Below are 18,573 nucleotides of genomic sequence, written 5' to 3'. Positions count from 1 at the left end.
TCCCCTCTCAGTCTCTCCCCCGCCCCATCACTGCTCCCTTCCCTGCCCAGCGCAGGGGATCTGGGGCCAATCGGCTCCTCCGGAGGATCAAATGTCACTATAAGTTGAGAGCTGCATCATCTTGGGACGCTCGTAGATCCCAGCCTGCCTGTTCCCTTCGGCAGGGAGCTCAGCGCTTCTCTCAGTTCCTCCCAGGTAAGTGGGAGCCCCAGCAAGGGATGCTACTGGGGGGGTAAAACCATGGAGGGGCTGAGCCTTGATTTGAATAGAAAAGTATCATGGGAGGGTTGGGGTCCACAGGATCCAGGATCCTGCACTGGATCCTAAGGAAAAGGTACTTTTCTTTCCTGGCTTTGGTTGGGCATCACACAAGGCTTGTGTCACCTGCAGAGACTTGGGTGCTCTGAACTCTCAAGGATCAGGGGTGGGAGAAAAGACCGTCCCAAAACCAAGGTGTGGGGGTGGGAATGCAGTGCCATCTCTCAGGGTACTTGGGAAACTCCCTCCAGCAGCAGGGGGAAATGCTGACCTCACCTCTGCTGGTCATCCAGAGAAAGGGATGTCCAAGGTGGGAAAGTTGAAGGGCAGGACCATGGGGGAGCTGCTGGCAGACAAGATGTGCTGTGGGGCAAGAGGGAGACCTGAGAAACACAAATGTGATCATGGAAAACTGCCCCCTCCCACAGAAAAGATGAAAATTGGGGGAGAAACGTCCTGCGTGCATGGAGGGAAAGGAGGAGGGGGTTACATTCAGAGTGGTGATGGGATGCTCCCTGTGTGCATGGCTTCACATGCCTGGTGCAGGTGACCACCCCCTGTATGTGGGGCATCTCCCCCAGCAGCTGCCCCATGGGGCACAGCTCTTCACTGTTGGGGTGAGGGGTATCCTGCAAAGGCAGGAGTGTCACCAGCACAGGTGGCTCTGATGCCAGTGATTTGAGTGGGAGCTGTGCTGCTGGTGTGGGGGGTCTCCAGAGAGGTAATTGCCAGCAGGCAGCTGTCCCTCATGGGCACAAGAGCAGGGGAAAGGGAGGGGATATAAGCTAAGCACAGTTGTTGTCTCTGAGTCCTCTCTCTCAGCCTTATCATTCCCATCAAACCTCATGCAGACATCAGACAGATAATGTCACTCTGAAGACAAGGATAAAAAATGCATTTTGGGGCAGGGTATAGGGATTTTGCTATGTGTTGGTGGAGCCTGCAGCAGTGCTTGGATCCTGCTACCCTGTTTCAGCAGCAGCATTGTGGTGGGGCCTTCACTTTCCAGACCCCAGGGAGAGAAACACTTTCTGCTGGAAAGTACTAGTCCAGAAAAAAAGGGAGGAGCAGAGGGAAATATACATTAATATACATTAAAAATATATATACTTTTAATATAGAAAAGTATATGTGTATATTTATATATTTAATAGATCTATTATATATAATAAGCAGATATATTAATATCTGAATGTATATAAGAAAATTGATGCAGCGGGTTTGCAGCGGCTCCTGCTGGGAAAGCTTGGCCATGTGGTGCTTGGTGGATCATACTCCTAGTCCTCTCCTGATAGTTGTCCCTGGCAGGTCCCATTGCCTGTGCATGGCCACTTTTGTCCTCCCCCTTTTCCCTAGGGTTCCTGCTACCTTGCCTCCCTTGTATGGCCTGGTTTGGGAGGGAATGATTGATGGGCGGGTTATTTCCAGGGATGGCCTGGAGGTGCATGGCAGCCCATTCCCCCTCCCGGGTGCATTCTCAGCTGCCACGAGGCTTCTTGGGATGTGCTGGCTCTGCTCTTTCAGATAAGGGCAGGAGCATTTGGGGCCAAAAGGGATGTGGTGTTCCTGCCCACCTGGGGCTCAGGAAAATTGGGGTATTTGTCCTTCCAGCCATGACCCGCTCAGCTTGAACAAAATTAAGAAAATAATCTTTGCTTTTACCTTTAAGGGGTGAAAGTAGACAGGAAGTTTTTGGTTTGGTCAAATTTTCCCATGTGTTTTGGTTTCCTTCCAAATGGTGGGCAGTATTAACTAATTGATTTTATTACATCTTTAAACCTCAGTCAAGACCAGACCCCATTTTTCTGTCACTGTGCAAACAAAACCCAGTTATTGCCTGAAGGTGCTAACAGCCTTAATCTTAGGCTGCATTTGCTGTGTGTAAAGTGATTTCCACCCAAGGGTAATCCTGAGCCAGCTGGAGACTTTCCATTGCCTTCAGCAAACTCCATCCTAACTGCTCTTAGCAGATTGCTTGCTTTATGGCCTTTTGGATGTAAATATGGTTTGGTTTTGTTGGCTGCTTTGATGATAGAGTTACCTATGTGGACAGTGCTGGACATCAAAGAGCCTTTCTCATCTCAGGTGGCTGTTGGTATGATGGTCAGATGGTTGGTATGGTGGCCCCTTGCTTTGACAGACCAGATGGCTTTCGAATGCCACAAAGCACACAGACACCTTGCTCTTTAGGTGAGACCTTTCTCACTTTCCAGCCAGGGCAGTGGCAGTCAGCGACAGCCTTAACTGCCAGATCCTCCTGATGGAGCAACCAAATGTGACTGAATGTTTGGCCCTTGCAAGGGTGAAATCTGCATCTCCACTTGGATTTTTTTGTCCTGCCTGCGCTAGCCTGGGGAGTTTCTGCATGTGGTTCATATCTGCACAGAGTCTGCCAATGAACTTGTAATTAATTTGTTTTATCTGGGGCCCAGAAGCCCCCTCAGGGGTCTGAGGCCAGAGATACTGGCATTCTCACTCAGCTTTTATAGCACACGGACAGATGCCATGCAAAATCTCATTCACGTTTGCAGTACTTGGATTAACAAATATGGAAGGGTGTAGGGCAACAGCTAATGTGACAGCCCTCAGCAAGATGTCCTTAGAGCTAAATTGGAGACTGGATGAGCTCATTCCAATAACTCTTAATGGAAAACCTGACTGCAAAGACTCCTGTTGACTTCAATTGCCTTGAAAAGAACAGTGTGTGCTGCGTTACATGCCTACCCTACACCAAACAGACATTTGCTCTTCCTATGCATATGCAGGGCTCTAGAGGTGGTTTCTTCTCCAGTGTTGAGCAGAATTACTCTTCTTGCCACTGGAGTGAGAAGGAAGAAGAGTTTAGCCCAAAGCCCTTTAAAAGTTCTCATTTTTTTTTTTTTTCTCCACCTTGGGAAAACAGAAATCTGAATCTATAAATTAAAAGCAGAATCCGTGGGAGGATTTGCCATTGCCCTGAATCTTTAGAGATCATGCATTTTGGAAGAAGCCAACAGCTGGGAATCTGACAGGTTTCCTCTATGGGCTTTTGCCACGAAAAGCTCTGATGTCCCACTGCATAAACCAAAATATTGTCCAGCTTTACTACTAATAGTTTGAATAATTTTGGGAGGCTGAAATGAGATTGCAAACCTATTATGCTGCTAGCCACTGTGTAGATAGCAAGTGGAAGTCTTTATCCTGAAGGTTTGATGAAAAGATCAGGGGACAAAGACCAGAGGTGTTGGAGCATCCAAGTAACAGGAGAAGCAGCAGAAATAGTTGCAGCAGAAAAGCCTTTTAGAGAGCTGAAATTCCTCCCAGACAGGAAATTCCTCCCAGGTTCCTCCTGCCTGGCGGGATTAGAGTACTCAAAGTACCCCTCAGATTGGTTATTGCACTTGAGGAGTGGGCAATCGCAGCTTCCAAGTTAAAAGCAGCCTGGGGCCAAGAGATCACAACCCAACTCTCACGTGACCTAGCAGTAGATCATCCTCCTGTCCAGCTACTCAGATTGGGTCATAACACAACCATTACTGGCACTACTTCCATGGCAATGCTGAAATTCAGAAAGAGGGTAAATGAGGAACTAGAAGAAGAAAGTGCTGGCTGTTTATTGCTGCTTAGAACATGTGGGTTTTAAATACTGTTGGCACTAACACGTGGTGTCCAGGGTCATTGCTGGGGAATGGAGAGGATCCCTTATAGGGCAGGGTTGCAGCCTATGGGATTACTGCCTTTCTCTGAAATAGAAAGCTGCTGAGCTGCAGTTGTTCCTCTGAACCTAAGTCAGCCCACCTGCTCCTTCAAGACGTCTCTCATATATCAGCTGAGTAATGAAGTCCTGAAAGTCATGGCTAGGGTTTCCCAGCTAGGAGGAGCTTGGCTTTCTAATTTAAGACCTGCCACGGATTTGGAGGAAGTTTTGGGGGTCCTTCCCCACCTCCACCCTTTGGCCTCAGGGCAGCTGATGCTTTTAGGAGAGCCATAGCTTTGCACCTCTGCCATCACTGAACCTGGTGCAGTGTACAATACCATCATGATGTTACCCGAATAGCCGCACCGCTCCCTCTGACTCCAGCTAAGGCTCCCATACACACATTTTGGGTCCAGCAAAAATCAGCAGAGTGGCTGTATCCAGCCCTCACACTTCCACAGATGCAGCTCTCCACAAGCGGGCGTCTGCACCCAGGCCCAGCTTGGGCTGTGCACAAATGCAACCCTTGACAGCACTGTGGGTGGGTTTGCTTCTGCCCACGGTGCGAAGATTGGTTGCAATAAATACAATTGGTTATATCAATATGATTTGCCTAGCCAGGCATTTAGCCAGTTCTCATCCTAAACTAATCAACAAGTAATTGTTCATTCATCAACTGTGTAAGCCAGACACTAGTATTTAAGGCACTTTTGGGTGCTGACAAATAAATAGTTATCTCTGGGTATATTGGTAGTCTCAGTTATGTTTTTTTAGCTCTAAGGCTTTGGAGCTGGAACCTTCTAACTTGCAGTAGCGTAAGAGAAGGGAAAGGTTCTCTGATCTTGCCAGAGTGATGGAAATGTCAGATGGGTGTGAGAGGACACTCACCTCCCTGAGCTTTGGAGGTTTTGCAACTTGAAGCCAGGTTGATGGAGCGTATCTTTGCAGTTGATCTTTTCCTCTTCCCCTCTCCTTCTCCTCTGACCTGGCTGGCAAAGATCTGTGCTGCTCCCAAAATGGCAGTGTTGGTGAGGGATTGGCTGCTGTGTGGGAAAGCAGGTGCCTGGCTTTTTTTGTCCTCAAATGTCAACCCATCTGCTCCTGCCTTGGCATTTCCTAGGAGGCGCTCCTGCTGATAACACTTGTTTTTTTTCTTTTCATCTTTTGTGTAGAAACTTGCTGCCAACATGTCTGATACTGAGGAAGTGTAAGTAGAGAGAAAGATGCCTGTGTGTTCGTCTGTTCAGCTTGGCTCCATGCAGTGGAGAGTGGGCATCTCCATGGGGTGGAGAGGCTGGCGTCTGCGCCGTGCATGGCCCAAAGACCGTGAAGCAGCGGGGAAGGGGCGTCCTGGATTTTGGGTGTCAAAGGGACCATTGATGTTCATCTGACACCCTCCTTGTCCAACAAGGGGCACCCTCCAAACACCTCCACTCAGATCTGCCTGTCCTTGGTGGCCATGGCACTACACCTGGAAGAGGGGTAATTAAACACACAGTGTAGTGGCAGAGCTACTTTTTGCCCTGATTTAACAAATCTAGAGTAGTACAAGAAAACCCAGTGTGGTCATTTGACGTTTATGCATCAGTAGGTACAGAGAAGAGATTTAGGGCAATCATGGGATCAGGGGCATCATGGACAAACCTGTAATGGTCATTTAGTCCCCTCCTTTGCCATGAGGCAGGCTCAGATCAGCCTCTGTTGTTTTTTCCAGCCTGCTCTTTAAAACAATAAAAACTTGCCAAAGATGAGATTTGACACCTTTTTCAAGCAATCTCTAACAAAGATGCCCTTTGTTTAAGCTCTGGCCTCAGGGCGGCTCTGGGCATTGGATTTCATGCAAGTGATGGTAGAGCAGAAGAGAATGGCAAGTGGAGGCAAGGAACAGACCTCGAGACTGATGTTAGTACAGCCAAGAGATAAACATTGAGCAGCATCTGGCTTATCCCGAATATTTATTAGACGGCCCCAAGGTTTGGGAAGTGTGGAGCACATCTGGATTGGTGTAGGTCATTGGACTTGCCTCGCACGCTGGGGCTGAGGTCCAGCTTCATCAACCCCTGCACAACACTTATCTGTAGGTATCGTGTTATAGTCCAGTGGTGGTAGGATTATTCCTGGGTATGGATTCATACACACCATCAGAATGAGGAACACTATTAAAAATAAAACCCAGACCCAGTCACTTTACTAATCTTAAAATAAATGCCTGCTGGAAGAGCAACGGGAGAATAGGGGAAAGAAGAAGTAATGGACTTTAAAGAACAGGCCATTAGGTTGCTTCAGTATATGTTTCAAAGCTTGGTGATAATACAGAGTGGAAGGAATATTTATCTAGTTTCAATAACCTTTTTTCCTCTCTTGCAGGGAGCAGGGAGAGGGTAAGTCTTAAATCTGTCTTTAATTGCTTCCATGCAAGCCTGCAGCATTCGCTGACCGTGTCCGTCTTCTTTCTGGCCAGCACAAAAAGTGCTGGTACGGTTAGACAAATCTGAGGTCTCCTTTTTTGTGTGTTTGTCTGTCTAACTGTCACCAGCTTCTGGTGATTTTAGCTGCTTATAGCCCCAAATCGATACCCCGGTTGTGGGGTACACTGCTGTTTTTTTGTAAAGACACTGCCATCTGCTGGCAGTTTATCTGTGGCTTTTGTACATACTGTTTTCTGGTTTAAAACATAGAAACCCAAAATATACACAGAAACATATGTTTGTTTTCTTTCCTGCTGCTGCTTTTTTTTTTTTTTTTTTTTTTTTTCATATTCTGGGGCCCTCTCTGCTACCTCTTTCCTTCTAATGTGTGTGCAAACCTGAGCTCCTGTTGCCCAAGAAAAAAAATCAATACAATATTGCCCTCCTCTCCTTTTGTAACTTTTCCTTCTGAAAATCATTTTATTTGCTATTTTGCTTGCTGATTGGGAAGTGGCCTCTCAGAGGCCATCTTGCCTGGCAACCCTGGGAGTGTAAGGGGCTCTGCCATGGGTAATGTCCTACTGATGAGTCCAGGCTGATGGTTGATTTGTCTGCTTTTTTCCCCTATTTCAATGCAGAGGAATACGAAGAAGAAGGTAACAAAAAAACCTGGAACGTAATTTATCCTTCTTTTATTCTTGATCCTGCTTTTCCTTGTCTGTATTTCACCCTTCTCTTTGGTGTTTGCTGCTAAAGGTGATCAGTAAATCAGTTGGAAACCACAAGAACAGCCAAGCTGGGGCCGTGATGTGCCGTATTTGCGTGAAACGCAGTATTTGTATGAGCCATAGGGGACAATTGTAAAGCTGAGAGTTAACCTGTCTGTAAACTCAGAGAGTTTTAGAGCAGGTCAGGCACAGAGCCCACAGGACATGTAATCTGTGAAATCCTGCCTTTCTCATCTTGGCAATGTCCATGTATTGAGTTTAAACTTTGAAATTGAGAAGAAAAGCAGGTTGCCCAGCTCCTGGGAAGCATCAGACAGGGTACTGCTGAGGACAGACGAGGTGAGGCAGGCAACCAACTGGCAAAGATGAAGTTTTTTAACATGCTTTTAGCTGGCAAAAGCTGATTTGACAAGCTGCAAGAGACAGTGCAGTTCTAGAAAGATGGAGCATGAAAAGCCCTTCTCACCTGAGTTGCTTCAAATTTTGTAGGCAGCAGGGAGAAGAAGAATTTGAAGATGTATTGGTGTATTTGCTGGGAACTTTTGACACATTTGCTTTAGTTCAGATGAGGGTAGCTGCTGGTCCTTCATCCTCCACTTTACCAAGGTGTCTGGGACAGGGGTAAGGGCCAGACTCTGGGTTTTCTCCCAGGATCTGCCCTTAGTGTCCAAGGGGTCAAGAGCAAAACTCTTTACTGAGAGGTAGATTATTGGCATGTGGAGAGTAGGAGACCAGCTCTGAGACAGAGACTTGCCCCTAAGTAGAAATATCCACCTTGTGGATTTTATACACAGCAGCTTTGGATTCCCCCAGATTGCTGCAACCAGCTAATTCCCATCAGTGATGGTGGTAACAGAGCTGTGACTGTGGCCGTGCTAAGAGTAGTTCCTGCCCTAAAGTATGTTACCCTTATGTCTCTAATTCCCCCAGCATTGCTCCTGTGGAGACCAAGGGCTCAAAAAAAGAAAACAGAGACACCAAATGGGTGGTAGAGGTGCCTTCAGTCATTGTCACGTCTCTAGTCCTGCCCGGGGTGGTAGAGCCAGGGAGGTGAAGGTGCTATTCATGCCCCATCCTTCATGCCTTGTCAAATGTCCAAAGAGTAAGCAAAGGGTGTTACAGACAAGCCTTCCTAAAAGGAGAAGCACTTCTTCTTGCTTTTCTCTTTCCTTCTCTGTCTCCTTTTGGGTTTCAAGAATTTAATGATTAATATGAAACTAATAGGCAGGTGACTTCCTATTTTTTTAATCTGCATGACCTTCTTCTCTGAGGTGTATTTTTCTACTTGCTCTCTGCTTTGGCTTGATTTTAGTGATATCTTCCAAAGTCATCCATTTCCTTTCCATATAACTTCTCTCCATCACTTTCTAACCACCTTATTTTTTTCTCCAGGCCTAAGCTTACCCCAATACCAGTTTCTAACAGTTTTCTGTTTTCATTTTCCTGCTTGCTGTTGCTTTTTGTTCCATGACACTTGCTGCCTGAAGCTCATGAAGAAGGTATGTGACATGGCTTCTGCTTTCTTTCTCTCTCAGTGTGGAGGAAGAATATGTGTGAAGAAACCCAGAGCAAGTGGTTCATACCCAGTGACCAGGACTCAGTCCTGAGCCACAGACATCAATGAAATGAGGGCATTGATGTCACTTATTGGGCTGGTAGGAAAATTAGCCTTAAAAAAAAAAATGTAAATACATGCGTATATAAAACACAGTATAATGTATAATACGTAATATACACACAAACATAATTTTTAGATATGTATACACACGTGTGTGTGTACGTATATGCATATATGCATATGGAAACAAATATATACATATATATATATTTGTTTTGGTCTTACAATTTTTACTGAATTGCTAGCATTTTTTTAAAAAATGGTGTCTAGTCCCTTTCTTTATCTCCAAAAGTTTATATTCCCTTTTTATATGAATTTATTTGGAATTTCAAAAATTGATAAGAGTTGGTGACACTTTTCACCATTTGAGAAAAACATTTAAAGCAAAAGAGATGCAGCAATTTTAGTTTTGGTTAAAAATTCACCAAAAATCAGTTTTAGGAAATTTCAGCCAGCTCTAATAATGAATAAAATATTGGATGCCTTTAACATGGTTTCTATTTGTGGTCACATTCCCATATTTCAGTAACATTTATAACCCCATGATATGCCCATAAAAATGTTAGTTTTAATTCTTTCTCACCCTGTAATTCCATCATTGTGTATTCTTACCCACAATGGCTTGGGAGCTTGGCAAACCTCAAGAATGTTCCAATAAGATATTTCTTGTTTTAATGTTCTCCTCCTATTCCCTTTGCTGCTGTTTCCCACCTGCAGAAGAGGTTCAAGAGGAAGGTATGTGAAACTGCTTCTCAACCTCCCCTTTTTCCCTGCAGCAGGGCTTGGTGTCGATGTGCACCTAGATTTTGCAACGTGGTAGAAGAAAACGAGAAGCGAGAGAAAGATGGATCTGCGGGCAGAGGGCTTCTCCTGTCCCTTGCACGCATTGCACTGAGGGTGCCCTCACATATCTGTGCACACCCCTCCACTGTGGTTTTGGGGAGGGAGCAGCAGGGGAAATGCAGATACTATCCCCTCATCCGAGTCGCAGCAGGTACCTAGGCTGATTTTTAGCCTTGGGTGTTTTAAACACTTGCCATGGAGTAACTGGGGCCTGGCTATAAAGGTTTCTATCGGATGTCAACTGGTTTCTCCTACATAGCTTGGCAGATAATGATTTGATGGATTTTGAAATCAAAATCCATCTGTGGTAAGGTATGTGTGTAACCGTATGTTACATAGTACATATTCTATAATATGTAATATTATATATAATATATTGTATATATTATAACTTTATAAACTATAATATATAATATTATATATAATATAAAAAAACACTTCAGAAGGCAGATCTTGTTTGCCATATCTATGTAGACGCTGGCAAGTAACCCCAGTGGGCTCCCCGCATTGCACACGGCATTTGCAAGTTGGGACACACAGGGCAGAGAGGGGCTGGAACAGAAACTCACCCTTTGCACGTGAGAGGTCTGGGAAGTGGTGCTCCAGGAAGGAGGAGCCAAAGGGTGCGTTGGTTCCGAATTTGCAAAGCTTTGTGCTATGGATATATTTGAAACAAAGATAAACTGTTTATGATACCACGGGAGACCTGCTCTGAGCGGTTTGCAGGTTTTTACAGCATCCAGGTCCTGAAGGTTTTACATTTCTTGTACCTGTGCATGCTTTGGTTGCCTGTCTCCATTTTGTCTTCTCCTCTGTTTTTCTATTTCATACCCTCTGTGTTTTTTCAGACCCCCCTGTTGCATTCACACACTCTTTAGTCTAACTGTTGTCATTTTCCATCTCATTGCTCTCCATCCCTGCCACGTCCCACCTGATGAAGCTCATGAAGAAGGTATGTGTCATCACATTTCGAATTGCTCCCCACTGGCTCTTCGGCAGTGGCGGGGGATTCAAGGGTGGTGCAAGAGGAGCAGGATCCAGTTATTTTGCCTTATTGATTCTGTTGTATTTGCTGTCCACCTTTCCCCCCTGACCGGCTCTGCCCCAGGATAACACATGGGAATGATCTGGGTGAGAGGTCTGGCAGATGCTGGCTCAGTGGTAACTCAGCCTCTCCTGCTGTGTGTGGAGCTTGCCATAACGCCCATCCAGGCAATGGCAGCAGGCTATTCCTCTAAATCTGGAATTAGAGAGAAATTTCAGTATGTATTATTTGAGCTTCCTGTGAGATTTTTCCTCTCCAATGAGTTTTTGCTTCTTCCCTTCACATGGTGAAGTTGTTTCCCGACCACACATGCCTGAAATTTCTTCCCTTCCTGGCCATTAGTGCATGCTTTACTGGGATAAAATTTTTCCCTCTGGAAAAAGTGTTTTCAGCCTGTGTAATATCAGCCCATGTAATAATGTGTTTCTCCTAATGTTCCTTTGCATCCTGTCCTGTGGCTCTTCCCACCTAAAGCAGCTCAGGAAGAAGATGAGAGACATGACTCCTGAATTCCCATCTTTCAGAGTAGGCTCTGGCTTAGCAACTAAGCCATAAGATGGTACAAGGAAACAGGAGTTTAAAATAGGCTAATTAATACAGAATAAAACTTGCCACTATTTTGGGTTTTTGTACTATCTTCCTTCATGTCCTGTCTTGACATTGGATGCCCTGGTGATGCTATGTGGTAATTGTTGCATGAAAAAAAAAGCATGAAAACTGCTGGGAAATGTAAACCTCTTAAAAAGATGAAGACTGAGAAGTCTTCACTCTGAGTCTGGTTGGGTGTTCCTGGAAGGCTTATTTTGGATGATTTGCAGTGGACTGGGTGTCTGGACGATGTGCAGATGTGCCCATGGTCAGTCTGCTGCTACAGCAGCTGCTGATGGTGCAACTGTGGAGAGGATTCGCCCTCCTTTGCTGGGCTGACATTCTTATGATAGCCTTTCCACATGCCCTTTATTCAGCTTAAAGCAACTGGTGATAATTTTGATGCTTTAGCTTTGCAAATGATTAAAGAAGGTTTTATTCTTCATAAAATGGAGTTTTTAGGCCACTGTCTCATGGTAGTATGTGCAGCCCTGTGCCACCAAAAACCTGCTGGCCTCAGGTTGTAAGTCCACTTGGGTGGGCATCAGGTTGTGAAATGGCATGCTGCTCCAGGCTTTATGAAGGACTGCAGGAATATGCATATAAGAAAAATGTCATCTGATATGGCTCCTTAAATCAGCTTTATGTTTTCAACATCCCAGACCATTTGTGTCCTCACTTCCAGTAGAGCTTTTCATGTCTATATTCATTTTATTTCTTTGCAATATACTCTCAGAATTTCCCTCTTCCTACATTTTGTATGAGTGAAAGGTCGTTCTTATGTTTTTAATGCTCTTGTCTTCCTTTGCATTTTGCTCTGTGACTCTTCCCACCTGCTAAAGCTCATGAGGAAGGTATGTGCCATGACCTGCAAATTCTTCTGTTTCTGCCCAAAGTGGCAGTGCATGCAGGAATTCTGGAGGTGGTTGAAGAGGAGGGGATGCAAAACCATCCTCTGCACACTCACTGACGCTGCTTCGCTCTTGTAGGATAAGTGGTGTGATGAGTAATATGTACTAACTGATGTTTTGAAAGCAATGCCGAAGCACAGGCTTATATATTTCCCAGTGCTCCGATTTCTCTAACCAGACTATCAGTATGGATACCAGTTGGTTCGGGGATAGTGTTCCCAAAAGCATTCCCTCTGTGCCATGCACTGGGGCTGGAGGTGGGACAGCCGTGCCCTGTGGCAATGACACATCCCTCAGTTGCATGCACCTCTTCCTCCTGTCCCCCCCACCACTGCGCAGAGACAAGACTCGCTGTTGCAGCAATGTGTGCTGATGTGGAGAGACTTGCTCCCGAAGTCACGAGCAACAAGAGACACCGCATCACACCTAATTTTCTGTTGGGCTAAGAACTGGAACAAGTGGCATCATTTTGGTTGCAACATATTTGCAGAAAACGTCAATTCAGAGAAATGATGTAGTTGCATGTTTTTTTCTGTAACTATTGGCATTTTTCTGGGTTAATGTACATTATGCAAAAATGAGGGTAGCACGGTCACCTTTTTGCTTGACTTTACAACATCAGTTAAAGCCCAGATCTGGTAAGACAGTCTGTGTGATTAGCAAAATAGTAGGTCATACTTATTAAGGCATCTGCATGCCAGCCCAAACCCATTTACCTTTCAGTTACCCTCCTGCCCCTCTCTCTGCATGTCCAGCTAGGCTTTCACCAGGCAATTTATCCTTCAGGTTGGAGAGCAGTAACATTCTCGTACTTACCTTCCCACATCAGTGTGCGATCCTACACACCAGTGGCGAAATTCTGGGCACTAAGGAAATCAATGCCAGCTCCTCTGAGCACATTGATTTCTGCAGAGGCTGGGATTTCTATGCACATGAATAAGTACAGGTTGTCTATACCCTTTTTGCACATTCAAACATATGGGTAATGAACTAGATTTAATACAAGTAAATATTTCTGTCAGCCAAAGGTTACCAATGGCATTTGATTTACAATACGCATTTGCATATTTTATCTCCCAACACTCCCTGTCCTTCCTCTCCATAATTATCCAATTTACATCCATATGTGCCCTCTGTATATTTTAATCTTATTAATAATTTTTATCCCTTTAACCTCTCCACCCTGGCTAAAAAGTATATATATACATATATATTTTAATCATCCTGTGTTTCTCGCTCTAATTCTCTTATCTTTCCTTGCATCTACTTCCATGCTACTTCCCTCTTAAAGAAGTCCATGAACCAGGTATGTGACTTCTGAATTCCTCTGCATCAATCTGAAGGGTTATTGTGTGCTGGAAATTCAATTACACTTGGCAATTTCACAATCAGGTCATGCTATGAAATGGGACAAAATGAAAACTTTTCAAACAAACAAAGAAAAAAAAGGAGGAAATTCTTGTTTGGCAGCTATTGATTTATTATTATTATTATTATTATTATTTAGTTGAAACAAAAGATTTTGTTCCAACATTTTTTGTTTCATCTTTTCTCTGTAGAAAATTTCCAAATTTCCAAATGAAAATTCTATTTTAGATGCTTCTGAAGCATTGACATTATGGATAATGTGAGGTACATACAGTGTAATGCAAGAACAAATCTGGGACGAGACATTGTCACAAGGCAAAAAATGAAAACTTTTCATTCTAGAGTTGTTAATATTTATGCAACCTCTTATGGTTGTGTAACTGTTTCCATTTTTTTAACAAAAAATTTCATAATGAGTTTTGAAATTAGTTTTGAAATATTGAAATTGATTTGAAACTATGCTTTCTGATGGAAAATGATACCAGTAACTCTAATATTATACTCAGGAATTCAAAGATGGTGGAAGAAAACAGATAAAAATGAAATATTAATGATAAACTGTAACTAGCAGCTTCCTTACACCTTCTACCAGTAATAATTTCCTCTGCCCTCTGATACATAGAAATAAGGATAAGATCTAACTGTTGCATGAAAAATGTGATAACATTTTTGTAAACAAATATCTCAATGTATAAGTTGTAATAATAGCCACTGATTGGACCTGGAGCCATCCTTAAACTGCGTACGGGAATGTTGTAATGTTTACTATCTGGAAAAGCAGAAACTGAAATGGCATAATCCCCTAAACTGTCTGTGACACTTATTCTGTGCCGTTTGGAGTAGCTTTATTGAAGCAGCCACATCTCAGCAGCCGCCCATCCCAGCTATTTCACTCTGCTGTCCACAGAGGGAGACCAGCCTCTTAGTTTAGATGAGATCACTGCTTGTGCCAGGGCTGAAATGAGTGAGGTGAAAGCTCTCTGATTGATTTTTGGATGACTTAACACTTCAACATTTGTCTGTGTGCTGCTTCTCATTTCCCTCCTGTTCTTGCCGCTCCTCATTTCACATCCTTCTCTTTTTAACCACATTCATTCTTGTCTGTTATCCGCTCCGAAGGTTTTTCTAACCTTGGTTTGCGCAAGTTGAAGGTCATTGCTACCATCCCAGCTGCTTTGCCTGCCCCTGTACCTCTTTTCCCTCGTATTTATTGAACTGTTACCCGCTACTTGAGTGTTGGTCTCAAGGTTTGACATACACATGAGCTTGAAATTTGTGCAAAACAGGTATTAATGTAATCTGCTTAACAATAAAGCCACATCCGCTGCCTCCCCATGCTCGCTTTCCCCTCTGTAATCATAACAAAAAGGAAAGTTTATAAAGAAGATGTAAATATAACAAACTTAAAAGAAAGCTTTTAAGTGAAAGATATGCTTTCTCATCTTTTCATATCAGCGTATGATTATTTAGTTTCACCGTTATTAATGCTGCCTTTGTCTAACACATGTTCTAAGTCACAGTTTTGGCCTGCAAAAGTTCAGAGTTGTTGCCGTTGTGTGATTCTTGCTATAATTCCTTTATCTTTCTTTGCTGGCACTTTGTCCCTAACCAAGTGCATGTGTATGACATCTAAATTCCTATGTATTAATCTGAAGCATCCCTGTACATAGGAATTTGATGATGTTGAAGAAAACCAGAGTCATGAGGAATCAATTCATTCTTAGGATTCCCTAAAACTTATTTTCCTTATAGGAAAGTATAATTATTGTTTGTAACTGAAGAACCGCCTTCTAAGGAGCTTAGAAGCAGCATTTTAGTGCCCCTGAAAACTTGTAGGGCTGTGATTACACCGCAGCCAGAGCAGAGAGTGGGTACCTGAGCCTGAGCTGAGAAACACAAGCTGCTGCTGCCCACAGGTATTGCCTGCAGCAGGATCCTGGCACACAGGCTTAAGGGATTTCTCCTCCTTTGCAGCAGAGGCTAGGCTTGTGTAGACCTGAACATTTCCGGTTCTGAAGAGCCAAGCCTCACATTTGTCAGTGAAGGTTCTTAGGTGGTGGAGCTTGAGATGCAAACATGGAGATACATTGGAAGCAGTACTTCCCTGCAGTAACACCTGTATCCCCATGCCTGCTCTCACAGCTGAAAGACCATGTGCATAGCTGAAACATAGGTTACACTGCACATTTGTAAAACTCTCTTCTTGGGTATGTTTTCTTTCAAATATAAGGATAACCACTGTTGCTACAGGCACCCACTATTTATGCACTTGCATGACTTACAGCATTTCAATTCATCACCATTCAAATTCCTTTTACCTTTCATCTCTATGGCATCCTCTCCCTGTGTACTTCACACCTCATTGTAATTACTCTTCTTTTCCACTCTTATTAACACCCTGTCCCTATAACCCAGTCTGCAAATGATACTCCTTCAACCCAGTCTTACCAAGGTTTGAGGTGATCCCCTCCTGAATAACTTATTTCTAATTCTTTTATCTTCCTTTCCTATGTTTTTCCCCTGACACTTCCTACTAAATGAAGCCCCCCCTCCAGGTATGTGCTTTAACTTCTAAACTTCCCGGCATCTGTCTGCTGGGACAGTGTGTGTGGAAAGCGAATACAAGGTGACAGGAGATAACAACCTATACTATCAGTTAATAATAGCTTGTAACTTGCATGTCTTTTGGATTGTTGGTTTTGTAGCTTAATATTGTTTTTTTCTCAGTAACATGAAATCAGCATTAAGGAGGAAGAAACTTACCTGTTGCATGAAAATTTCACTAAAAACTAGCGGAACACATATACTATCATAAAAGAATAGCTTAGCAAAAAGTGTCCCTGTGGAATGGGTTAAATTCTGCACTGTGATATAAGTATGAATGTTTCTTCCTATAGCGGAAGCTTCATTTCAAACCTTGGGGCAGAATTTGGCCCATTGACTGTACACAGGGAATATAAATACTGTGAGATTTTGCATTATTGTTATGTCTGCTTTGCAAAATATTCATTGGTGCGTGTACGGCTGAAAAGCAAAATCTGCCTTACAAACCTGCTTTGCTGATCAATTCTTGCTTTGCCGAAAGAACAGAAGAATGAAGTGTGGACCTGCACAGACTTTTAATGAACTTTTCTTTCTACAAAGTAATGCGTTTGTAATTCTACATTGCAAATGGATGTGAAGAACAGCAGTAGATTTATAGAGACATCCAAGTTGTCATCAAGGAAGAAAATGGCCTGAATCATAGAACTAGAAAAGAGAAACGAGCTTCTTTGGAAGTTAGCTGAATGCTGATGATGAGTTACAGCAGGTATTTCAGTAGGTTTCCAAACCAGACCATGTTTATTTCAAAAACTGAAATACTGCTGTAGAAAAGGATGGAACTAATAGTGCTTTGAGAGTGCTGACTATGTTCATGTGCATATTTCAAATGAAGGTAAACCTTGGTACACTGTGTTGTCAGGTTGTGCTTCATGTCATATAGTGCTCGTAAGTTTTGGGGTTTTTTTTAAGTACTGCACTACCATCATAAATATGCCTGTTTCATCTGAATTCCTTCCTTGTCTTGTGACTCCTGTTTATATGCTATTTCATATGTAATTAATTTATTTTATCTCAGGTTTACTTCTTAACTTTGTTCACCTCTTCCCTTTTCCTCTCTGCCCCTCCTCCCCTTTGGCTCAAAAGCTCTTTTGATGTGTGAAATAACAAGTTTCTCGTTCTCATTCTCTTATTTTTCATCGCATCTTGTTCCATGACACTTCACACCTGAAGTTCATGAGCCAGGTATGTGACATGACTTCTGATTTACTCCACCAAGTTTCAACATGAGAGTATGCGTGTGTGTGAGGGAGAGAACAGGAGTCCTGAGTTGGTAGAAGAGAACAAAACAAGAGAAACAAATATTAACCACAATGATCACTTGCAGCCCTTTTCTCCTTTAATCTCCACGCTTACTACTACTTTAACCTTACAACATCTTTAACTCCTGACAGCCTCTCCAGAAACCTTTTCTTCTTGCCTTAATTCACTAATTCCTTTATTTCCCCCCCACCTTCATGCATTCCCTGGTCTCTTCTCAGGCTTCCAAGAACTTTAAATATGTTTTTTTTTTTTCTTTCTATTTCCTGTCTTTCCACCACTGCTCGCTCCATGCCACCAGCAGAGGAAGCCCATGAAGAAGGTATGTGACGCACCTACAGACTCTCACTCTTTTTCTCTTTCAGTGCTGGGGAAAAAATGTTAAAAACACTGACCTTGTTCAATAGCCAAGAGAGCACGGAAGGCATATGGTCTCTCTGGATGGCTTTGGATGAACATGGAGAAAAGGGATGTATGTTTGTCAAATCAAATATCTAAAAAGGTGGTTTTTCTTCTTGTTTGATCTCCAGAGAGCCCAAGGTTGCCAACGTAGCAGGGAGGGAGTGGGGAGAGTTGCTCTTAGGAGAACAGCGCTGGTTGTGGATTGACACAACTTCTTCTCTTTTGCTTTTATCTTTCAACCTACAGCTGAAGAAGGCGGTGAATACTATGACGGTAGCTCAATGTTGTCTTAGGACAACAAAGTCATCTTTCTGACATCTCACTCTTTTTATTTTCTTTATTTGTTTTTGTTCTTTACTCGATTTTAAACTCAGGAACTGGGCCAAAACCTCTCTGCTGCAAAGAATCGCTCACTGTGCATATCCAATCACCCTTTGGGGGGGTCACTATCATATTGAGAAGCCTGTACATCCTAATTAGGACAGTAAATAGTGAAAACCAAGCTCTAGAAGCTTGCTCTGGACTTGTGTTTCAGCTAGAACTTGTTGTGTCATACCTCTCATCAGCAAACCTCCTCTATCTCCAAAAAGTCAGGAAAGTATGTCTTAAGTCACATTGGCATGCTTGAAAATAGAGCTGAGTCCTGCATAGATATGAGTTTCTCACTCAGCCTTTGAAGGTCATGGTCTCCAGACTTGAATCTACAGATATTTAAACTTCTGCTCCAGTCATGCGCTTGAAATTGTGCTAAACCTCAAGCATGTGAATAAATTTACTCAGACTGGTGAGGCAGGCCATGGGCTTAAGATAGTGTGTCCGTAATACTTGGTTGAGTGGGGGGCAGGAGCACACGGGTGGGGACAAGAC

At 43.4% G+C, this 18,573-nt stretch overlaps 1 protein-coding gene across 14 annotated transcripts in view; it reads left to right on the top strand.

Moving 5' to 3' along the window:
• Positions 1-73: 73 nt before the first annotated feature.
• The window catches only part of TNNT3 (troponin T3, fast skeletal type), a 31,489-nt gene continuing 12,989 nt past the window's right edge, over positions 74-18,573 (top strand). For 2 of the 14 annotated variants that reach the window (XM_065839904.2, XM_071808992.1), the window contains exons 1-3: positions 9,291-9,423; positions 13,367-13,381; positions 17,606-17,626. In XM_065839904.2, the coding sequence (XP_065695976.1) occupies positions 9,306-9,423; positions 13,367-13,381; positions 17,606-17,626 (154 nt within the window). In that variant the 5' untranslated portion in view covers positions 9,291-9,305. Of the gene's footprint in view, positions 196-5,106; positions 5,142-6,301; positions 6,316-6,980; positions 6,999-9,290; positions 9,424-13,366; positions 13,382-17,217; positions 17,230-17,605; positions 17,627-18,573 lie in introns of those variants that run through there. The other 12 variants (XM_071808993.1, XM_071808994.1, XM_071808995.1 and 9 more) reach the window with 12 other exon arrangements.

This window comes from Patagioenas fasciata, chromosome 5, assembly GCF_037038585.1.
Source record: "Patagioenas fasciata isolate bPatFas1 chromosome 5, bPatFas1.hap1, whole genome shotgun sequence".
Lineage (NCBI taxonomy): Eukaryota > Metazoa > Chordata > Aves > Columbiformes > Columbidae > Patagioenas > Patagioenas fasciata.
The sequence above is the reverse complement of the archived record's forward strand: the minus strand, read 5'-3'. Positions and strand labels throughout refer to the sequence as shown.